General features: G+C 42.6%; 1 protein-coding gene across 15 annotated transcripts in view; it reads right to left on the reverse strand.

Moving 5' to 3' along the window:
• The window catches only part of DST (dystonin), a 1436897-nt gene that overhangs the window by 470413 nt on the left and 941071 nt on the right, over positions 1 to 25413 (reverse strand). For all 15 annotated transcript variants that reach the window (XM_085610880.1, XM_085610881.1, XM_085610884.1 and 12 more), the window contains 3 exons: positions 25013 to 25189; positions 21463 to 21586; positions 10389 to 10597 (listed from right to left, as the gene is read on the reverse strand). In XM_085610880.1, the coding sequence (XP_085467006.1) occupies positions 10389 to 10597; positions 21463 to 21586; positions 25013 to 25189 (510 nt within the window). The remainder of the gene's footprint in view (positions 1 to 10388; positions 10598 to 21462; positions 21587 to 25012; positions 25190 to 25413) is intronic.

The raw sequence follows: 25413 nt of genomic DNA on the forward strand, positions 1-25413 counted from the left end.
TTCTTCTTTTCTTTTAAGGTTGTAGGTATTCTTAGGTGATTTTCTTGTGATAGTATGTCTCACAGATGACATAAAACTGTTTACTCTTCCATTTGAAAGAACAGGTCTAGGAAATCCAAATCGACATTTAGTGTAGTATTTATCTTTGCTCTTGTATTTCCGTCGACAGTATTTTCCACACCGATGACTTTGGAAACGTAAAACTTGCTCCTTTAACTTTTTATCTTCTGTGCTTTTTGGTATAGCACATGTTGCATATTCTTCAATGTAAGATAACACTGCTTCATCAGCATCTGTTCCAAACTTTGGGGCATCCTTGATCCACAACAGCATATGTATATGAGGAGCACCTCTTGCCTGGTACTCTTTTCTCCAAAAGAAATCCACTACTTCTCCTAGAGGTGGATTTTTTTTATTGCAGATGAACGACATCATAGCCTCAAATCTATGATTGAAATATCTGCAAACATTAACCGGATCCAATGAGCACAGTTCTCCTGCGGTCTTGTATTTGATGTTTTTAATGTTTGAATTTGCCTCTCGTAGAAAATCCAGTAAATCATCCCAAGCGTACTCAGCACAGCTTAGGGTAACGAACCATGTTGGTGTTCCTAAATTCCGTAACATGCATTTTAATTCACCATGACGTCGGTACCAATATTCATTTGTCCCACGCTGACAAGCCATCAGATTGATCAGTTGTGTTTCCAAATGATCATCTCGGTGCTGCACTTTCTCCATAAAATCCTTAGCAGACACATTTTGTAAATGTACTCCACTTTTTAAAATGTGATTTACTGCATAAGACAGTGCAGACAAGTCGCTTTCAAATAAAAGATGGAACAAATAAGGAATACTTTGTCGAAATCTGGGATCTTCAGCATATAGTCTTGTAGTCCGATACTCAGAAGCTGGAATCTGTTCCGGACGTTCATCGTATCGTCCTCCTTTTCCTGTAGGAAACAGCTGGGGAAAACATCGAGCTTCCAAGCTCTCCTCCCATACACTCACGGGAGTTCCTTTTGCTTTCTTCATCTGAAACAGATCAATATTGTCTCCCATAACTTCTTTTGAATGAAGAGGATGTATACTAAAATGTTCATAAATTTCTTCTTCCTTTGACTTGTCCACTTTTTCAATTTGTCCAGTTGGTGTTTCTGTGTCTTCTTGTAAATCTTCTTCTTCTTCTTCTTCTATATAAATTGATTCATACCATTTGTTATTCCTTTTCAAATACAAATTTGCTCTTTGTACTTTCCGTACATCTACCAACTCCTGCCAAATCTTCTTATTCTTTGTAGGTACACCATTAACCAGAATTATTAATGGTTCAGTTTCCAAAGTATCCGCATCAATAGTTTCCATATTTTTTTTCAAATCCAAGGGCAAATACACCACTCTACCTTTTAAACCTCTCAGTAAATCTGAAGGAGGTAATTTACCAGTTTTGGGCTCCATACGTACTATGGTCTGGAACGGATAAACACATTGAATGAGTATAGACTCATATGTATTTAATTCAGAAAGTTCAGCAGGAATTGCATCCAATTCTAAATTATTATGTACAGCTCTGGTCGGCATTCTATGTTCTTCTAACTTATTATAACAGTATTTACAAATACGCTGAACTTCACCCAATTCAAAACAATTTTCAAGAAAGATATATGTGGCAAAATCCTTCCACTTATAATTATCTTCATTTTCACTTTTTCTATAGAGATCAACATACCTGGTTTGTTTTCTATAATGAGTTCTGCGGCAACAAATACAAGTAATATTTGGTCTTTCATTAGAGATTATTGCAAATTTTGTTATGTGATCATTAAATGTCTTACTTACAGAGGGTTCTACATTCTCTTCCACTTCTTCCTCATTTACTGTGTCCTTTTCTGCACTGTTTTGTTCAGGACCAAAGTAACAAAACTGAATTTCATCAACAACCTTCTCTACATCTGATACCGATCCACGGAACAGAGCCCTATTCAATTCATCTAACTTTATTGCTGGACTTTTAGCAAAATACAACCGTCTCACAAACTTTCTCATTTCAGTATGATGAACAGCCAGCATCCTAAAATGATGGAAAACACTATTACACACTTTTCTAGATAGACAAGCCAGAGAATGACCCTGCAAACCAGTATTCTCTCTCACTCTGCATGGATCCAGACTTTGAAGCACCTTAATCTTCTGTTTTACACTTTTTTTACTATATTCTCTTAGAAACTCACGAAATTTATCAATAGATTCCTGACGCACAGTGCAAATACTACTACAATTCCAAGTGTACACTGGGGCTTTAGGACGTCTCCCCATAGCCTCATCCGCCATCACTTGTACCTCATCTCTTGGAACCATTATCTCCTTCTCCATTATGCAACCATTTTTCACTTCGTAAGCACGACCTCTGGTGTCAACTGCATGCAGCAAACTATTACTTTGAAAATAGCTCCGTTCATTAAAAAAAGGTTCACTACTTGAACTATGCATCCATTTTCCTAAAAACACTTTACAAAAGTTTGTTCTGTTCACTACTCTTTTCCTTTTGCTTTGTGATTTCAGTACATTAACCATTTTATCTAATGTACGCATCCTATTCAAAATTAAAATGAATAGTTTCCTTTTTAATTCTAATGCCTTTGCTGCAATGGCTTCAATTTCTTTTTTTCTCTTATAAAACTTAGCCTTTTGCTTATATTTCTTCACATCCTTTATCAAATTGGACATAACTCTTCTCTGAAACATTTTTCTACGTATCTCTTTAAACGCTGTTTTTCTGTTTAAGTTTATCTTTTTAGTTGCAGAAGGTATATTTGCATTAACTAAATGCTCAATTTGTTCCTCTCCTTTTCTATTGAAAACATTTTTTCCAGTACAGACATTTTGTACATTTTTCCTTTTTTTGAATATGTTCTTTAAAAAATCTTTTGTTTGCTTACCAGAAGATTTTTTCTTTTTCCCAACATGAGCATCTCCAACTAACTTAGGTCCTCCAGTTGTCTTCAAATATAGGTTTTTTTTGTGGTCTTTCTTTACTCTGGATTTTGTAGGCATCTTAAATTTTGTTCACTGCTCTTCAGCAATACCTGAAAAAAACTAAAAAAAAAATTCCTTTATTTTATTTAAATATATTACTACATTTTTTATGTTCTTTAGAAATCTTAAAATACTATAAACCCCTTTCCTATAAATGAAAATCACAATAACACCTTCACAAATTAAATTTCTAAAAATAATTCCTGTGTGCACACAGAGTCATGCTTTGAAAATAGGCAGAAAACGATGGTTTTCTTACTACTCTTTTTTTTGGCAAGTGATAAACACTTTTACAGACTGACACATTATGAATCCACTTTTCAGATTCTTAAAAAAGCACATGTCCAAACTGCCTTTTCAGACCAGCACCATGTGTAACCTGGGTGACTGCCTACACTCAAGCAAGGGCAACCAGCCTTAGTGATGCTGAATGTATTTGCATTACTGACTGAAACCTCAAACCCCACTCGCTTGTGAATACTGTGCATGATTCCACAGGGTAAGCAGCTGGGTGTGTGCTAAGAGTCTGCTTCTGCACCAAAAAATGGCTCCCCCTTTCCATCTAATGCAACTGTGAAATCACCAGAGCAATACGCAATAAATCTCTGCCTGTAATTCCTATATGCACACAGACTCATGTTTTCACATTAGTCACAAAACGAAATTTCTTTGCCATTTTGAAAGCACACTTACTACTCTTTTTTTTGGCAAGTGATAAACACTTTTACAGTCTGTCACATTTTGAATCCACTTTTCAGATTCTTAAAAAAGCACATGTCCAAACTGCTTTTTCAGACCAGCACCATGTGTAACCTGGGTAACTGCCTACACTCCAGCAAGGGCAACCAGCCTTAGTGATGCTGAATGTATTTGCATTACTGACTGAAACCTCAAACCCCACTCGCTTGTGAATAATGTGCATCATTCCACAGGGTAAGCAGCTGGGTGTGTGCTAAGAGTCTGCTTCTGCACCAAAAAATGGCTCCCCCTTTCCATCTAATGCAACTGTGAAATCACCAGAGCAATACGCAATAAATCTCTGCCTGTAATTCCTATATGCACACAGAGTCATGTTTTCACATTAGTCACAAAACGAAATTTCTTTGCCATTTTGAAAGCACACTTACTACTCTTTTTTTTGGCAAGTGATAAACACTTTTACAGTCTGTCACATTTTGAATCCACTTTTCAGATTCTTAAAAAAGCACATGTCCAAACTGCTTTTTCAGACCAGCACCATGTGTAACCTGGGTAACTGCCTACACTCCAGCAAGGGCAACCAGCCTTAGTGATGCTGAATGTATTTGCATTACTGACTGAAACCTCAAACCCCACTTGCTTGTGAATACTGTGCATCATTCCACAAGGTAAGCAGCTGGGTGTGTGCTAAGAGTCTGCTTCTGCACCAAAAAATGGCTCCCCCTTTCCATCTAATGCAACTGTGAAATCACCAGAGCAATACGCAATAAATCTCTGCCTGTAATTCCTATTTGCACACAGATTCATGTTTTCACATTAGTCACAAAACGAAATTTCTTTGCCAATTTGAAAGCACACTTACTACTCTTTTTTTTGGCAAGTGATAAACACTTTTACAGACTGACACATTATGAATCCACTTTTCAGATTCTTAAAAAAGCACATGTCCAAACTGCTTTTTCAGACCAGCACCATGTGTAACCTGGGTAACTGCCTACACTCAAGCAAGGGCAACCAGCCTTAGTGATGCTGAATGTATTTGCATTACTGACTGAAACCTCAAACCCCACTCGCTTGTGAATACTGTGCATGATTCCACAGGGTAAGCAGCTGGGTGTGTGCTAAGAGTCTGCTTCTGCACCAAAAAATGGCTCCCCCTTTCCATCTAATGCAACTGTGAAATCACCAGAGCAATACGCAATAAATCTCTGCCTGTAATTCCTATATGCACACAGAGTCATGTTTTCACATTAGTCACAAAACGAAATTTCTTTGCCATTTTGAAAGCACACTTACTACTCTTTTTTTTGGCAAGTGATAAACACTTTTACAGTCTGTCACATTTTGAATCCACTTTTCAGATTCTTAAAAAAGCACATGTCCAAACTGCTTTTTCAGACCAGCACCATGTGTAACCTGGGTAACTGCCTACACTCCAGCAAGGGCAACCAGCCTTAGTGATGCTGAATGTATTTGCATTACTGAGTCCAACCTCAAACCCTTAAAGTATTCTTTATTTTTACCAGTACACCTTAATTTATGGTGAAAACATAGTCCATATTATTTTACATGTTCCTCATATTTAAATTTCTCCCAAAACAGAAAATAATAAACACAACTTCAACAAAAGGAATTCCATTTCTATTATTCATTTCTTAATTTACCATATACATCCCCTCTCAAACTCTAAACTCACCTTTAAAATTAGTTAGCTGTGAAAGAAATGTGGCACTCAAACAGCAGATTATCAGAGCCAGGATCTCTGTTCTTTACACCTCTCTCCTCTCAGCAGAACCAGATAATGGCAAAGTTTCCCTCTCTTTTTCCACACATATACATGTAAGTTTCAAATCTCAGTGCTTCCCCCTTTTTTTCAAATGTAATCACACATTTCTATTGGTTGAAAACCAACCCTTTTCCAAAAGTACCCTTCCCCCAACTTGACTTCTGCCTAGTACCCTTCCCCCAACTTGACTTCTGCCTGCTACCATAGCAACAGCTCATGGAACACTGCTGTGTGGAGTTAGGTCAGAAGTTCACCAAACAATGTTTCAATTCCACAGAGCAAGAGTGCTTGACTTTTCAAACCTAACAGCAAATCCATAGTACTGTTCTTTGGTAACACATTTTTCTGTACCAATATGAAAAAAATATGTATGCCTCCATTTCCAAACTGTCTTTCATTTCTTTTTACCATTCTACTGAATTACACCTCCTGAGTGCATCCAGTTCTCCTTGGAAGATGTTCACAGTGTGGATTGTAGGGCACAGCTATGTCTTCTGGAGTGAAAAGTATGCAGAGAAAACAGGTATGGTGAGAGACCTTGCTTTGCCAAATGTAGACATGATGGTGCCGATTACGATCCGGTAAAAACCGGGTACGAACCGTCGGTCGGAGCGTTTTCCCCGTCCGACTCGTACCCGGTCGTAAAACTTTACAAACATGGAATTACGATTCGCACGGAAACACCATTTCCGTACGAATCGTAAAAAACACCGACCGACGAAAATATACATACGAATGTGATCCGGGAATGCTGCGACGTGACGTCGGGACGCTTTCAGGCAGCGTTTCACGACCCAGGAATTACGATTCGAACCGACAGCAGTCCGGACGGCAATATTTTCACGGCACCCAAAAAGTGCCGGAAAAGCGAAGTACGGCGCGAATCGACCAGAGTAGGTGGCCCGGTACGCACCGTACCCCCCCCAGCCCCCGTGAGTACGCGCCGACCCCCCCCAGCCCCCGTACGTATGCGCCGACCCCCCCAGCCCCCGTATGTACACGCCGACCCCCCCCAGCCCCCGTACGTACACGCCGACCCCCCCCCAGCCCCCGTACGTACGCGCCAAACCCCCCTGTATGTACACCCGTGTACGTGTCGAACCCCCGTGTACGTTCGAGTCAAACCCCCCGTGTACGTTCGAGGCGAACCCCCCGTGTACGTTCGAGTCGAACCCCCCGTGTACGTTCGAGTCGAACCCCCCGTGTACGTTCGAGGCGAACCCCCCATGTACGTTCGAGTCGAGTCGAACCCCCCGTGTACGTTCGAGGCGAACCCCCCGTGTACGTTCGAGTCGAACCCCCCGTGTACGTTCGAGGCAAACCCCCATGTACGTTCGAGTCGAACCCCCCCGTGTACGTTCGAGTCGAACCCTCCCGTGTACGTTCGAGGCGAACCCCCTGTGACCCCCCGGGGGTTCGACTCGAACGTACACGGGGGGTTCGACTCGAACGTACACGGGGGGTTCGCCTCGAACGTACACGGGGGTTCGACTCGAACGTACACGGGGGGGTTCGACTCGAACGTACACGGGGGGGTTCGACTCGAACGTACACGGGGGGTTCGCCTCGAACGTACACGGGGGGGTTCGACTCGAACGTACACGGGGGGTTCGACTCGAACGTACACGGGGGGGTTCGAATCGAACGTACACGGGGGGGTTCGACTCGAACGTACACGGGGGGTTCGACTCGAACGTACACGGGGGGTTCGACTCGAACGTACACGGGGGGTTCGCCTCGAACGTACACGGGGGTTCGACTCGAACGTACACGGGGGGTTCGACTCGAACGTACACGGGGGGTTCGCCTCGAACGTACACGGGGGGGTTCGACTCGAACGTACACGGGGGGTTCGACTCGAACGTACACGGGGGGGTTTGAATCGAACGTACACGGGGGGTTCGACTCGAACGTACACGGGTGTACATACACGGGGGGTTCGACTCGAACGTACACGGGGGGTTCGACTCGAACGTACACGGGGGTTCGCCTCGAACGTACACGGGTGTACATACACGGGGGGTTTGACTCGAACGTACACGGGGGGTTCGACTCGAACGTACAGGGGGGGTTCGACTCGAACGTACACGGGGGGGTTCGACTCGAACGTACACGGGGGGGTTCGACTCGAACGTACACGGTGGGTTCGACTCGAACGTACACGGGGGGTTCGACTCGAACGTACACGGGGGGTTCGCCTCGAACGTACACAGGTGTACATACACGGGGGGTTCGACTCGAACGTACACGGTGGGTTCGACTCGAACGTACACGGGTGTACATACACGGGGGGTTCGACTCGAACGTACACGGGTGTACATACACGGGGGTTCGACTCGAACGTACACGGGGGGTTCGACTCGAACGTACACGGGGGGGGTTCGACACGTACACGGGTGTACATACAGGGGGGTTCGGCGCGTACGTACGGGGGCTGGGGGGGGGTCGGCGCGTACGTACGGGGGCTGGGGGGGGTCGGCGCGTACGTACGTTTTCTGGGGGGGTCGGCGCGTACGTACGGGGGCTGGGGGGGGTCGGCGCGTACGTACGGGGGCTGGGGGGGGTCGGCGCATACGTACGGGGGCTGGGGGGGTCGGCGCGTATGCGGGCACGTCTCCATGGTTGCTATGGGAGTTCGGTGCGGACGGTGTTTTTTCCATCCGGTTGTAACATCGGACGCACGGGATGGATCGTGATTCCGCGGTCGGACTTCACTTTTCACATTTGTACGGTAAATCGTCCGAGGACGTGTCGGACACATTTTCCGACCCGAGGACGTGTGGGGAATCATTCCCAATGCGATTCGTATGGACTTTTTACCATGCGAATCGTGATTGCCAGTTTGTACGGCACTTGTACGATTCGTACGGTAAAAAGACCGGATACGAGTCGCACGGGGATTTATTTTGCCGGATCGTAATCGGCACCTTAATGGATTGGTCAGAGAGGGTTAAAGTGGCACCAATTGATGCCATTGGTGAAATCCTTCATGCAAATCCAACACCCTGACCTCATAATAGTGCACTGTGGTGGCAATGACCTAGGCACTTTGACTGGGGTAGGTCTGGAAATGCTTATGAAGGAGACCTTTGCACAACTGTTTTCACTTTTCCCAAAAACTGCCTTTGTGTTTTCTAACATATGCCAAAGGCAAAAATGGAACTGGTCCAATCATTTCTGTCCGCAGATTGACAAAGCAAGAAAGCACGTCAACAAATCTGTTTCTGCTTTCCTCCGTGACTATGGTATGGGTTCCATTTACCACAACAACTTGTGTTACGACATGCAAGACATTTATAGAGGAGATGGTGTGCACTTCAATGATGAAGGGAACAGAGTCTTCCTCTTGAACCTTAGACTCTGCATCGGTACTTACTTGTAGGTACCACTAAAAAATCACTTCATAAACACAGCCCCCTAATATCTAAACACTTAAATCTGCATTTAATTTCATTTTTAATTTTTTTTTTTACCGTACGCGTACGGTAAGCTTACCGTACGCGTACCCCGCGATTTTTTTTAAAATCAATAAATGTTTTCTTTGTACTTTTCTGTCCTTCTTTGACCCCCTTACAAATGTTAGGGGGTCTGTAACTCTCCTCCTTGCCCCCTTTTCAAGATATCACTCTTTTTTTTCTGAGTGAAACACACGAAATGGCAGCCGCCGCTTCCTGGTTTCGACCGATTCGAATGTTTACTAAGATCTAAGAGCCAATCAGAATCGCACTCGCGCACGCCACCGTACGCGTACGGTAAGCGCACCGTAAGCGCACCGTAAGCTGGCTCAGATATATATTGATTTAAAGGCTATTTTCTCAGAATCTACTGAACAGATTTACCAAACCTACAAAAGGCACTTCCTTGACCTGAGGACTACCTCTCTGCCAAATTTCTAGTAATTCTGTTCAGCCGTTCGGGCTGTAGCTGTGTCTAAAGGTCCTATGGAAAAATGCATGGGAAAAACGCGTTTTGGGACCCCCCTTTTATCTCAGCCCCCGCTTGACGAATCCCCCCGAGACTTTCAGGGTAGGAGCGGAGCGTAGCGCCCCACCTATTTTGAAAAATTCGCGAGGATTCGTCGACCGGCGCCAAAGTTATTCCAAATAGAATGTTGCGGATTTCCTATGGAAACAGGGTCCTAACTATAACTACCGACTGGCGACCGCCAGTAGGTAATATATATATATATATATATATATATATTCGGCGGTGGGGTAGTGAACCCACAATTATCCAAAACACAGCATGTTCCCAGTTCCTCTGAACAAAAATGCTCCACGGGCCAAACTGCTTCACAAGCATGATTTATTGCCGTGATTTATTGGCACAGACAACTCTACAGGAGTATATATATATATTATTCTTTGTTTTTAACACAGTCAATTATAGCAACTGTGTAGCCATGGTTAAAGCCGTTTTTGTGTTTTTTAATAACCTGGGAGTTATTAGACAAATCTGCAAACATCTTCCCCCAAAAAAGTTTGTAGCTTATTTATTTTCATAATATATAATAGCCTGGGAGCAAAATGGTTAAACCAAAAAAAGCTTAGTCCGCATCCACCCTGGATGAGGGGCTTTTCCTAATTCCTCTCCACAGAAATGGAAGCACAGCAACATAGCAAACTCCAATTCTATTCGAAATATGAGTGGAGACACCCATTCCCTTACCATCTAGTAAATTAGTGCATGACCACCACCAGCTCCTGCTGCATACCCTGTCCATTCTAAGGACTGAATACTTGTTTCAGGATTCTGGATATATAGCAAAGTATCTTTTCAGTGAAGGTCAGTCATTTTTGTAAAGAAAGTATACACGTCTCACTGATGAATAATTATATAAAATCACATTAGAAAGGAAATTACTTACAATACTGTTACTAAGGATCTCCTCAATGGCCCCGGAATTCAAAGGCACTTGGTTCTGCTCTTTGAGACCCTTTTCAACGCCTCCCAGCCAATCCAGCATTTCATCCAGGCCGTCCTGTACACTTAGGGATCGAGTCAGAGTTACCTGAAGCTTCTCATTGCGATCATTTACTGACTTGAATAAGTTGTCGTACCGCTGTACTATGTCATCTGAAACACAAAACAGCCACAGACATATTTTCATTTCTTTTATTGTTTAAGCTGTACAGGATACTTGTCTATATGGGTAAAGTTGAGTTCAACAAACATAATAAATGAAATACAAATATGCATAAACATATAGGGCCCGATTCACAGAACTAACTTAAGACAAAATCCTAAACTTACTACCATTTCGGTATTCACAGAAGGCACTTACTCATTTTGGTATACACAGAAGACACTTACTCACTTCGGTATTCACAGAAGTTAGGAGTCCTAACTTTAGGACTCCTAAATGCCTTCTGTGAATACCGAAAGTCTTAAAATTAGGATTTTTCTCAGTTTAGGAGTCCTAAAGTTAGGACCCCTAACTTTACTACCACTAAACTGAGAAAAATCCTAATTTTAAGGCTTTCAGTATTCACAGAAGGCCTTTAGGAGTCCTAAAGTTAGGAGTCCTAACTTTACTACTACTAAATTGAGAAAAAGCCTAATTTTAAGACTTTCGGTATTCACAGAAGGCATTTAGGAGTCCTAAAGTTAGGAGTCCTAACTATACTACTACTAAACTGCGAAAAATCCTAATTTAAAGACTTTCGGTATTCACAGAAGGTATTTAGGAGTCCTAAAGTTAGGACTCCTAACTTCTGTGAATACCGAAATAAGTAAGTTCCTTCTGTGAATACCAAAATGAGTAAGTGCATTCTGTGAATACCAAAATGGTAGTAAGTTTAGGATTTTGTCTTAAGTTAGTTCTGTGAATCGGGCCCAGTCACTCTCTAGCAACCGAAAAACACATTCATTACAATAGTACTAAGATTAATATGACTAAATAGGAAACATAGAAAATATACAATGTTACACCTTTATAATTGTTTGGGGGGGAAACTTGTATTATTGATTTGATCATATTGAATGCAAAAAAATAAACAAGGCCAATTAAATATATAGGGCCATATGTAGGAAGGCAAATTGCGATCGCAAATGCTGAAATTCGCCGAATTTCGGCATTTGCGATCGCAATTTGGGCAGTGTGCTATGTAGCACACAAAAATCCACACGCAAAATAAGGAATCGCAAAATTTGTGATTCCTTATTTTGCTAATGCATTTAAGGAATCCCAAATTGCGATTCCTTAAATGCAATGTAGGAAGCACCCAAGTTGTGCAATTTTGGCTTAAGGAATCGCATATTACCACCAACCTCAGGTTGGTGGTAATTTGCGATTTCCTTGAAAAATGCACTTTTTTGCATTTTTCAAAGTGCCATGTGGCGCACATACATGCCCTTAGCGCATGTATGTGTGCCACATGTGCACATATGTTTATTTCAGGGGTGCAAAAGGGTGTCCTATTGACACCCTTGCAACCTTGAAATTGCATTCTCAATTTGCGATTCTCTAATTGAGAATCGCAAATTGAAAATGTCTTCCTATTCATTCCTATGGGCCTTCTAGCCCATATGAATGAATGGCAAGGTATTCCTTATTTGCGAATCTCAATTTGGGATTCGCAAATAAGGAATAGGTGGGAATCGCAAAATATTTTGCTAATCCTACCTACATTCCGTTTTGCAATTCTCTAATTGCGATTCCCTAAAAATTGCAATTAGAGAATCGCAAAACATGTTGTACCTACATATGGCCCATAATCAGTGTTTTATAATTGATATAAAAATTTGACAGCACTAAATACCATGATCACACAAGGGCAGAGGAACATCTACATTGCTCTGTTTATTACCCTTTCTTTACTATGCCATGCATTGTGAAAAATTATTTAAATGTCAGCTTTGTTTTTGTGAAATAGCCACGTTGCTGTTCCTAGAACACCTTATGGGAATGTCAATGTCACTTTTACTTTAGTTGTTTCCTCAGTGCTGTAATTCAACAATATTGCAGCATACAAATCAAAATGAAAAACAAAATGCGCAAAATTACAAAAAAGCATACAATACCAAGGCAGTCAATATGGTCAACGAGCGATAAAGGTGAGCAGACTGAAATCCCAAAATAAAATTCTACTTGATCCACCTGAACAGTAAAATGAACACAGTAGCTTGTTTAAATGTCAGTCCATGTCACTTATGCCCGATAGTTCACTGGAGCACCAGGTAGAAGCATCACAGCATGGTAGAGGAGGGGCTATGTGATGCATTCTTATAACCCAAAGGAAGGAAGGATCTTTAGGACAACCTACCAACAGGTTGGCAATGTCTCATGTGACATTGTAAACCCCAGTCTTAGGAGTCTTTTCAGATGGTGGCCGGCAGCAGGTTCAAGATAGAAGCCTCCACTTTATTGATAGGACCTCTTTATAAAGTTATGAAATGCAAACCCCACCATGGGGCAGCCCCTAGTCCCATAGACCAGCTGTGCTAATCTGAGTTGACTGCTAGGATTAAAAGTGTTGATGTTAAGACATGACAGGGCAGTGGTGAGAAGTTAATTCACTGTGTCTTTAGAATGGAATCCTTCAAAATATGTGAAAATAATGCACCTTTGGTCCTGCCACCCTCCCTCAACTCCCAGCATTCCCTCACAGTCCAAGCCAAGAACCATGCTACTGTATGTAGTGACTGTTGAGAGCTGAGAGCATGGGCTTTTCTGACAGCAGGTCTGCCACAGCTGCAGCCACCAGGGTGATAAATTCAGTGTCAACCACGTCCTGACAGACTTGAGGGAATCAAGGAAGATGGCGGCCCAAGAGCATCACGCATCATTCACTTACCACGAAGATCCGAGATACATTTAAGAAATAAAGGATGATAGTAGATCAACAACCACTATTACACCATCTCCTTCAGGTTTCTGCTCCACTGGTCTGCAACCCACCACCAGAGCGCACTTGCAGAAACTGGTTTATCATTGCCATGATGTATTAGGATGGAAAATAAAATCAATTTTCAATGCAGTGAAAAAAAAGATTTCGAATCTGGTGTTTCTGATCGTGGTTTGGTATGAGGTTTTCTTGATCTCTGTTTCATATTTAATAAATAATTTAGGAAGGAAGGGCTCTATTTTAGCATGATACTTCAAATGGGGTTTTTCCACCCTATGAAAAGTATAACCGAAGTTTACTGAACTTTCAATACTCGCCACTTACATTTGGTTGATAAGGAAAATGCTACCTACCAGTATGCATCTGTTCTTGGCATGTAGAGCTGTAGAGTTGTATATTTCAGCATAGATCGCCATCTGGCGTTGGGCTCGGACGTTTGCAGTTTGTTTTTGTCGAAGAAGTCTTTGTAGTCACGAGATAGGTGGCTCCTACTTCTGGTGATAGTGCGGATGGGCATCGACTCCATTTTTAGATTGTTTTTCGCCATAAAGGGTGATGATGGAGTTAGTAAGAGAATAGAAAAAGATGTCCATGTAATGTATCTAAGTAGGATAATACTGTAACAGATAAAGGGAGGTGGGTGGGGGTATACAACTCTACAGCTCTACATGCCAAGAACAGAAGCATACTGGTAAGTAGCATTTTCCGTTCGATGCATATGAGCTGTAGATTGTATACTTTAGCATAGCCTATACGCAGTTTTTCTCCCTAGTGGTGGCAACCTGTATCTGTTGCAGTGGTTTGAAAAAGTGTTCTCAGTACAGCCTGGCCTACAGTAGCTTGTTGTTTTGCTTGCACATAGTTTAGTGAAAGTATGTGGTGTAGACCAAGTTGTTGCTTTGCAGATGTCATCTAGGGGAATGTTCCCTAAGAATGCCATAGAAGCCCCTAGTTTGCATGTGGAATGAGCTCTAGGGGGAATAGTTAATGTACGTTTAGCTTTAAGATAGCATATTTGGATTCATTTAACAATCCACCTTGCAATTTCTGTTTTTGAAATAGGATTGCCTTTGTGAGGTAGGGAGAAAGCCACAAAGAGTTGTTTTGTGTTTCTAAATGACTTCGTTCGTTCAATGTAGTAGTGTATCGCTCTTTTAACATCCAAGGTGTGGAGAGCGTGTTCTGCCATTGAGTCTGGTTGAGGGAAAAATACTGGAAGTTCAACCGACTGATTAAGGTGGAAGGCAGATACTACCTTAGGTAGAAATTTTGGGTTAGGTCTAAGAACCACTTTACTATGGTGTATTTGTAAAAATGGTTCTTGTATGGTTAATGCCTGGAGTTCACTAACTCTCCTAAGGGATGTGATAGCTACTAGGAAGGCCACTTTCTATGTAAGACACTGTATCTCGCATTTGTGCAGAGGTTCAAATGGAGGACCCCAGAGTCTTGTAAGGACTATATTGAGATTCCATAGAGGAGGAGGTGGAACTCTAGGCGGAATTATTCTTTTAAGTCCTTCCATAAATGCTTTGATAGTGGGTACCCTAAAGAGAGACAAATGTTGTCTGTTTGGGAGGTAAGCAGCGATTACAGCTAGATGTAGCCGTATAGATGTGTATGCTAGGTTACATTCTTGTAGATGCAAAAGATAACAGATAATGTTCTGGATGGAAGCATCTAATGGATCGAATTTTCTTTGTTTGTACAGTAAACGACAAATCATTTCCACTTTGCCGCATAGCATGCTCTGGTGGTAGGACGTCTAGCTTCTTTAATAATGTTCATGCAGTCTGGCGGGAGATTGAGGTACTGTAATAATCAAAGGGGGGAGAAAGAAGAGTATATGATCCACTCAGCTTCTTTTACTCAAATGTCAAAATATCAAGTGGAGAGTGAATCACTAGTCCTGAAAAAACCAGGGTGTATAGTGCCAGTACTAAGTACTATTAAGAAACCCTCATTAACGTTTTTGTAAGTGGGAATGAAGCTGTATATTTGGATTCTCCGGCAAGTTGTTACCAACGTGACAGCATCATCATTGGGTTAATAAAATGCTTCCTCCACCCGGAGGTCATTCCACTGGTTATTTCAGTAGTGATAGTAAATAAAGGGGGTGTGAGTGTTAAGTGGAGTGATGTGTAAAAGAATATTTAAAAATCTCGTAAAACCAGTACATGCCTTTAATTAGACTGGGTTCGAGATTGTTTAAAAAGGTTATTCTGTGTGCACTTATTAGACTGGTTATGGTCTATTGCACTATACAAAAATGTGTCCAAAAAAAGGTCGACATGTTTCAGCCCTCTAAAAGCCCAGAAGGGTCAAGTGGGCTTTCTTCAGGACCTGGCAAAGTGAAGGGGCCCCAATCTCCAGGGGTCTCCAGTGAAAAAAGTGGAAATTTTTGTTCCAATTACTAAGTTCAATTTGAACCTTGTATCCCTTGTTGTGGGCTACATCGGGTGTTTTAAGGAGGTCGCTCACGCTCTCTTCGGCGTGGGTGCGTCACCAGTGCTGACTCTGCCTTCTATGACCCGGGTCACATTTTTGTATAGTGCAATAGACCATAACCAGTCTAATAAGTGCACACAGAATAACCTTTTTAAACAATCTCGAGCCCAGTCTAATTAAAGGCATGTACTGGTTTTACGAGATTTTTAAATATTTTTTTACACATCACCCCACTTAACACTCACACCCCCTTTATTTACCATCACTACTGAAATAACCAGTGGAATGACCTCAGGGTGGAGGAAGCATTTTATTAACCCAATGATGATGCTGTCACGTTGGTAACAACTGAGCGGAGAATCCAAATATACCGCTTCATTCCCACTTACAAAAACGTGAATGAGGGTTTCTTAATAGTACTTAGTACTGGCACTATACACCCTGGTTTTTTCAGGACTAGTGATTCACTCTCCACTTGATATTTTGGGAGATTGAGGTAGCCAAATCCTAGGACTTCAGGAGCCAGATCGCAAGATTTAGTTGATTGGGATCTGGATGCCTTATCTCTCCATGGTTCTGAGTGAGGAACTTGGGGGAGAGGTGTAGCTTTTGATGAGGTACTACTGAGAGTTCCAACAGGGTTGTGAACCATGGTTGGCGTGCCCATGTTGGAGCAATTAGGATCATTGTGAGGGAGTGTTGTTTGAGCTTTCAATCCACTAGCGGAGTGAGAAAGGCAGAAAAGCATATGTAAATTTGCCAGACCAGTTCATCCATAGTGCATTGCCTATGTACAATGGGTGTGGATACCTGGAGGCAAAGCTTGGGCATTTTGCGTTTTGGTGTGTGACAAACAGGTCTATTTCTGGGTAGCCCCACATGTAAAAGAATGGAAGAAGAACTTGAGGATGAAGTTCCCATTCGTGGATCTGCTGTGTTTGACGTCTGAGCAGATCTGCAATCCGATTGTGTACTCCTGGGAGATGTTGCACAAGGAGGTATATGTTTTGAGGAATAGCCCACCTCAAAATGCTTTGCGCTAGTCATGAAAGCTGGAGAGTGTGTCTCCCCTGTTTTTGTATGTAGTGCATTGCTGTCATTTTGTGTGTACGTACTAAGACAGCTTTGCCTACTAGCAAGAGTTGAAAATACTTTAGTGCTAGAAAGATTGCTACTAACTCCAGGTGATTTATGTGGAGTTGTTCTTGCTGATGGATCCATATGCCCTGAACAGTTTGGTTTTGGAGATGAGCTCCCCAGCCAGTGAGCGATGCATCTGTTGTTAGCACTATCTGTGGAACCAGGTATAGGAACGGCCGCCCATTGGACACGTTTTTTGTGTTCCACCACTGTAGAGAGCGATGTGTGTGGCTGTCCACCAACACCAGATCTGTCAACTGACCTTGAGCCTGGTTCCACTGATGTGCCAAACATTCCTGTAATGGCCGCATCTGGAGTCTTGCATACGGGACGATGAGGATGCAAGATGCCATCATTCCGATTAGCTGCATAAAGACTCGAGTTGACAATGAATGTTGAGGCTGAAATTGGGATATTAGAGCCTACATGGTGGAGATCCTGACTGGATTGGGGTATGCTAGGGCTTTTGAAGTGTCTAGAGTGGCTCCTAGATACATATTTTGGATGGTTGAAGGTGAGACTTGGTGAGGTTTACTGTGAACCCCAAGTCATGAAGTAATTGAATGGTTTTGTGTGCGTGTTGTACACAAGAGTTGTGAGACTTGGCTTTTATGAGCCAGTCATCCAAATAAGGGAACACGTGAATGTGTTGTCTTCGTAAGTGAGCTGCCACCACTGCAAGGCATTTAGTGAAGACTCTGGGTGCTGTGGTCACTCCGAATGGGAGGACTTTTAATTGATAGTGTTGACCGTACACTATGAACCTGAGGTATTTTGTGTGAGAGGGATGAATAGGAATATGAAAGTAGGCGTTCTTTAGATCCAAAGTGGAGATGAAGTCACCTTGTTGAAGTCGTGGGAGCACCTGTTGGAGAGTGACCATGTGGAAGTGGTCTGATTGAATGTAGAGGTTTAGGGGTCTGAGGTCCAGTATTGGTCTGAGAGAGCCGTCCTTTCTTGGGATTATGAAAACAGAGCGAGTAAACTCCTAAGCTATAGATGATGCAAGGGGACTGGTTCTATTGCATTTTTTTGTTAGGGAGAGAGAACCTCTTGTTTTAAACGGGTCAAATGTTCCTTGGACATTGGGCAATGTTTGGGATGGATATGTGGAGGATTGGAGGTGAGTTCCAGGCAGTAACCATACTGGATAATTTGTCTTACCCACTTGTCTGTGGTGATGGAGTTCTAGACAGGTAGCAACTGTGATAGACGTCCCCTGACAAGTGTAGAGTGATCGGGGGAAAGTGGAGGGAAGTCATTGCTTAGTGGTAGGGGCAGTGCGGGTGTTGTTACCGTGTCCTCTTCCCTTATTGTTGTTACCCCTGTATCCTCCTCTAAAATTCCCTTTGGAAAAGGAACTTTGATTGGGGCCTTTGTAAGATGAAGACAGCTGCTCTGATGCATTGGTTTTGGAGCCACCCCTATAAAAGGAGCGACTAAAAGAACCTCTCTGGGAAGACGATTGCAAGGCCCCCATAGATTTTGCAGTCTCTGTATCTTTTTTCATCTTTTCTAAAGTTGTGTTGACTGTAGGTCCAAAGAGATGTTCCTAGTCAAAAGGCTGATTAAGAATACTGGTTTGCACCTCTTGTTTGAAACCGGATATCCGGAGCCAAGCGTGTCTGCGTAACAGCACGCCGGTATTAAAGGCACGAGATGCGGTTTCAGCTGCATCAAGAGCACACTTAATGGATGCATTTGTGATTAATTTACCTTCTTGTATCAGGTCATTTGCCTTGTCCTTATATTGATCTGGGAAATGCTGGATAAAATTCTCAAGCTCATCATAGTGAACCCTGTCATATCTTGCCAGCAAAGCCTGGGCGTTGGCAATTCTCCAATAATTTGCAGCTTGTGACGCAATACGTTTTCCGGATGCGTCTAAAGGTTTCGATTCCTTGTCAGGAGGTGGTGTGTCTCCTGTTGTTTATGAATTGGCCCTTTTGCGTGCATTAGACACCACCAGGGAGTCTACAGGGACCTGACCCTTGATGTATATTGGGTCATTGGGAGCTGCCTTATATTTTTCATCTATTCTAAGGTTAAGAACCCTGGCTCTGACGGGGTTTTTAAATACCTCTGGTGCGTGTTTAAGCAATCCCTTCAACATTGGTAGAGTGTGTGTGGACGTTTGTGGCTGAGCGAAGGTTTCTAATAGGAAGTCTTCCTCTAAAGGATCCGAGTGCAATTGTGCACCATGATATTGTGCAGCCCTTGTGATTAGTTGCGCAAACCCCACATTGTCATCTGGAGGGGGTGGGCGAGACGGATATAGGTCCAGGTCATTGTGTAGATCTGGATCAGTAATATATTCCTGCCAGGGATCGGGGTCTTGTGGGATGGTATGTGCGTCACCATCATCCCCTTGTGGGTTTGTGTTCTCCTCCCTGTCCCCACCCCCTTAATCACTATCTTCGTCTAGAGGTGGAGGTGAAATTGAGGGTTGTGGGGAATGTACTGGAGAAATCAGTAGATTGGGATCAGTAGTAGGGGGAGAGGGTGGAGGAGGTGGAAGAGGTGGAGAGGTATTAGTACCTATATTTCTTTTCTTAGGAAGAACTGGAGAATCTTGTGAATAGTCCGATTTCCTTTTTAGTGTGGAAGTGATATAGCCAGTCTCTGGATCAATATGTATTGTTTTCTGTTTTTGATCTGGAATGTCCAGTGCAAACAGGTCTTTGGATCCTGTGTCCTTTTTCGGAGCGGAAGATTTATGGTCCGCATGTTCCTTTGCCTTCAGAGGAGTTTTATCCTGTTTAGGCTTAGGTGTTTTCGGTTTGGGGATGTTTTTCGGCTCCGAAGACTTCTGTTTAGTCTGTTTCGGCTCCGAAGGCTTGGTTTTTGACAGTTTCAGCTCCGAAGACATGTCTTTTGTCTGTTTTGGCGCAGAGAACTTCGGCATCGATGGTGTTTTCGGCACCGGTGGTGGCACATTTATGTGTTTGGACGCCGGTACCGAAGGTGTTTTATCGGTACCGGAGCGGGGTTGGCTCGAGCCCAAGCCGGGAGGCTTATCTTTTAGTTTCATAGCCGGGCCGGAGGGCGGGGCATCTGAAATCTTCGGTCGGTGTGGACATAGGCCCGAGGACGAAGGTGTTACCGGAGCCTCTTGTATGGAAGTGGGTAGGACAGGGGTCTCGGTACTCACGGCCTGTTGAGCTGGAGTGACTGTGTCGTCGACGCCTGAGTCATCAGCCTCGGAGACTGAGATCTGTTCTTCCTCGGCTCCTTGTTCTGGAAGGGTATCAGGACCTGGTTCAAAGATGTCCGGAATCAAAGTGCTTCCCTGGGACATTTCGTGGCATCAAGCCCGACGATCACGGATGGTTTTCTTAGACCTGAAGGATAAACAGGCGTCGCAGGTGTTTTCTTCGAGCTCCGGAGAGAGGCAAAGATTACACACCTCGTGTAGGTCAGAGTGTCGGAATTTAGCACCACACTGGGGAAATTTTTTGAAGGGAGTGCGTTCCATCGATGTCCAACGTGGGTGCGGGTATGCCCAATAGCCCGCGTTGAAGTCTAGGTCGAGTAGCTTGATTGTAGAGGTTGTGCGTCGAGAGTGAAATGCGATCGAGAAAAAACCATCGAGAGGTGAGTAATTGCATGTCAAAGGAGTTTCGATACCGATACCGACCGGAGCGCAGCAATTCACATACGAACCCGATGGCAGCAGAAAAGAATCTGAAGCTGGAGTCGATGCCCTTGCGCACTATCACCAGAAAGAGGAGTCACCTATCTCGTGACTACAAAGACTTCTTTGACAAAAACAAACTGCAAACATCCGAGCCCAACTCCAGATGGCGATCTTTGCTAAAGTATACAATCTACAGCTCATATTCCTCGAACATGTGTTTTTTGATGGATTGGTAAATTATAGTGCATTTATATTTAAGAAATGTGGCCAGAATTTCATCTAACTGTGTAAAAAAAAAGCACCTGCTTTGTTTACACTTAACACAAATCGCAAGTGGTCTCTCTACTGATGAACCCTACGGCATGAAAAGGATAGGCTATGTGTTGGGGGAATAGTTGTCATTAGTATCTTCAAGTGGCAAGATTTGGGGACCGAATATAATCAATGGCAAGACCTTGTTCACACCCACTTGAAAAAGATGACAACCATCACTTATGCTCAACAGTACACACTCGGTGACTTTTTCCTTTGTATGGTGTGTGCCGCTGTCACCCCACACACTCCTTCTTGAGCACTAAAGCATAACTGGAAAACTGTGAAGTCTATTGGTAGCATTGGGTTGCCTCTAAATGTTTTTGATGATATTTTGCGTTTTAATGCAGCACTCACAGACACAGCTTTAGCCATATTCTTTATCATACAGACAACGTACACAGACTAGACCAACCGCTTGCAACACCAACTCATTTGCGAAATCTGAGGCGCAGTCCTGACAAACACTTTTTGCTTATTCCCACTGGCTGGATGTCATAGTAAGTAAAGTTGCGGTCATTCACATCATTGATTTCTGAAAGTGAAAGGACGCATACCTAATGCTGTTTGTATTTCATCTGTGTTTGGTAGCAGGCCTCCCCTTGTATCCAAGAGCACTTCTGCAGCTTTTTTCGTTTTTTCAACAGCAACCTGATGAGTTGCTATCTGCCCTTGGAGAACCTGCAAAATTGGACAATTTGAGTAGGGATGACTGTTTGCTCATGTTCTATACATTATTGTTTTATGTCAGCATATAATCTGTTGGCATGGAAAAATAACCAACAGGTGATCATAGTAAATTAATCTGTAAGGCTAACGAAGGTTTAGTTATTCTCCAGTATTTCAAAAAGAAGAAAAACAGAGCTAAATGCAAAACCAAGGCACAGCTTTTGTCTAGGTTGACAGGACACAACCTAGAGCACTGGGGTTTATTTAGAGTTGGGCAAATGAGGGACATCTAACAAAAAGTGCTAGATGTCATGTTCGTATTAAGAGTGCATTTATGTCATTTGCACTTTAAATCCGATGGATGGGGCACCTGCTTTTTTTGGGCGGGTGACCCAATCTCCCAAAATCTAAATCTGGTGTTCTGTTTCATGGCATATTCAGAATTTCTTAATTACTTTCTAGTACAATCACATCGTCTTTCACTCTTTAAAAACGTATTATAAGACGAAAAGTGCCTATGGTAACGCTGCAGAACAGCACTGGAATTCTTGGTCTAAAATCACACCTCTCTGGTGACTGCGCAAGGCAGGAAGACCTCCTTCATAGGTCAAAGGGTAATTTCCGGATATGAATTGCAGAAACAGGCAATTTAAACAAGAACCTGAAGTGTGTATCATGAACTGGTCACCAGCTTGACATGATCTTCCAATGGAAAACTTTGGCAATGATTGTAAGATTCCTTACAACTGATTCTCATTAAAAACAGCATTCCTCAGGCTAAAATTGACACGTTAATTACAACACAAGATTAACACCTGTCTCACAGCATTCTGCAATTTCTTGCCAGTACAAGAGGCAGCACTCATCAGGAGCCTCACTTCACTTAAACCCACTGCCCCACTCAAATAAATATACGTTGCCATGCCCAAAATAACCTATATTGGCACCCTTCAACACAAGACTCATCAATGCCCTCTGCAGAAAGTAACCCTTTTCTAACTACTCCAACATGGCCTATGACCTCATTTAATTCTGGGCCGACTGCCCGGTGTTCCGCCAGAAGGACGAACTAAATTACTCCATCCCCCTTGTGGAGGGACAGCCTGCAACATTTAGGCCAAGCAGGTGGCCATTTAAAATGAACTGGCGGGAACCGTTGTCATGGTGGTTCCTACCAATGCATCAAAGAGTTTTCATTTTTATTTTTCAAAAAGAAAATCCCAAAATTTAATTTTCTTTTTAAAAACAAAAAATGTAATGGTCCCCTTGCCATGGGAGTCATCTCCCATGGCTGGGGGAGCAATATTAGTATTTTACTGTTCCTCACTGACAGTGTTTGCCTGGCAGTAAAAAATGGCTATATGTCTGCCCATTCTAATTGTGTGGGCAGACATACAGCCATTTCTTCAATGGCCCTTACTCCGTCTGGTCATCAGAGAGGTTTGGCTATGGCACTAACGGAGTAAACACTGCCATAGCAAAACCTAGGGTCTGCACGCATCTAAATCTGGTGGGCAGACAATTATGTTGGCTGTATGTGTACTCCATTGCATCACATCGCTTCTGAAGGCAGGCCCAGTGGCAACAACAATGTAACGCTTCTATACCCACACAATCACTCATAAACAATAAGTTAAATAGCATACATTCACGCCTATGGCATTGTAGTATACTGCAGTTTAATCATTACATTTCAAATAATACATATAATTAGTCAGAAACATCCAAAGAAGTTTTAGTAAGACACTTTGTGTAACACAAGAATGTACTTTAATCAGTGACCCCTTTACAAAAACATTCCAGAAGTCCAATCAGTCCAAGTAAATTAAAACCAAGGTCCCTGTTGTGTGGCAGAAGTCCTACCAAAGAGAAAATGAAACAATTGTAATTCCACTAACGTAGGTCTGCAACAGTAGACAATTAACACTGTTGTTGCACGTTTCGGTGGACAAAAGTTTGGTAACAGTCCACCTTCCTCAGGACTGTCAGAGGAAGTGAGGATACCTTGAATGCTTGAGTCTAGTCAATGGCATAGGGGTCGAGAATTCCTGAAATAGCACAGAACAATGAAGAATCTTAAAGGGATAAAGATGATAAGGATAGCGTTGAGGCCCAGAGACTAGATGCTGGTAGAGAGGGTTAAGTATGACATCTGTTTTGGTTGGATCTATGTGGATAATAAACATAACAGACATCCATGGATAATTCACTTAATCTGCAAGTGCCTAAATGTTAGTAAAATGTATTTGTGTAATCCCCATTTGATGCACACGATCTTGTGGATCGTCTCCAGACCCCTCACAAATGTACAGTTGGTTCATGCTATATAAATACCAGTATTTACCTACATACATATCAAAACACTGCAATACATGGAGAATGAAAGCAGGAGAGAGGTGAAAGAGGTGAAGACTCGTGGCCTTATTTACAGATTGGCAGACGGAATACTCCGTCAAAATGTGATTTTCACCCCGCCCACTGTATTACAAGTGCCATACGGTAGAATACACATGTAATATGGGGGGATGGGACAGCCGGCCACATTTGTGACAGAATATTTTATCTGCCAACTTGTAAATGAGGCTCTGAAACCTATCTCCAGCAGCAAGCAGAGCCAACTGCGTTTATTCTGGAGGTAGAAGTGCACCAACATTGGTCTTCCATTAGAAGACCAGGGAGAGGGAATCATCATGCATCCACAAAATACTACACAGTAGTTTACCAGTGGTAACAGACTGAATCAATACCTAACGTTGTTTCTAAGTAGGGTAACCTTATCAAAACTAAATAACATTTATCAATTATTTCAGGCTCTCATCCCATCAACAAGGACGTATTGTAATTAATTCTACCACTGCACAGAAGAATTAAATTGGCAACTTGTATCAATCTGAAACATTCTTAATTTGTGATATGCAATTTGTAGGGTTCTATTAAAGTTACTATGAAATACAGTGGCCAAGAGGGATATAGCCAGGGCCTGGAAGAACAAAGAAGTCCCCGGGATTAGAGAGTAGGAGGGCGGACCTGGACAGATGTATGAGTTTAGAAATCCCCTTTTATGCAGCCATGGACTGTCCACAGAAACACTACAAAATATGTGTCAACTGGGCCTGATACACGATAATCCCTCTAGAACTGCGGCAAGCCATGTCTCCTTCATTGGAAGAGAGAAATTCAAAAATTTAGGGAATAAGACACAAAGCAAGTGGAGAGGGGAGGGGTTCCCAATGTGGACGGGCTAGACAGGAAAACTCATCTTTGAAATTATACAAACTCAGAAGGCTGATGGGCTGAGGCAGGCAGTGAAAAAGTATACATGTTACAGTATGTTCCACAGTCATTGTACATGTCTATGTTAAAGTCAATAAAATGTGATAACAAGAAAGGTTTCCCCGAAATAAGCTGTACATACCAGACATTAACTATGTTGTTTACCTTTGTCTCTTCTAGTTGTCGTTGAAGGTTTTTTGGATCCACTGCAATTGGCTCAGACAGTCGCTTGTTGGCTGATGTTTCAGAAGCTTGAAGCCCCGACTGAAGCCCAGAGGACATATCTTTATAGTGGTCATATTTGTCCACCAGGTCTTTAAGATTATTTCCAAGGATATTGCACTAAAAGTATACAAATAACATAGAGTAAATAAATATAAGTGTCTTGTAGTTTCTGAAAATGTACTGTAAACTAGTACTGTTTGTCTTTATAAAATTACTGCCCAGATACACGTTTTTGCTCCAAAAATACTAGTTTATGAGGGTCTAAATGTACAAATAGACACAATATCAGAATACAGAGAAATACATTATAATGTATGTATTGTTAACATTTACAAAGCACC

The sequence above is a fragment of the Triturus cristatus genome, chromosome 6 (genome assembly GCF_964204655.1).
Source record: "Triturus cristatus chromosome 6, aTriCri1.1, whole genome shotgun sequence".
NCBI classification, from domain to species: Eukaryota; Metazoa; Chordata; class Amphibia; order Caudata; family Salamandridae; genus Triturus; species Triturus cristatus.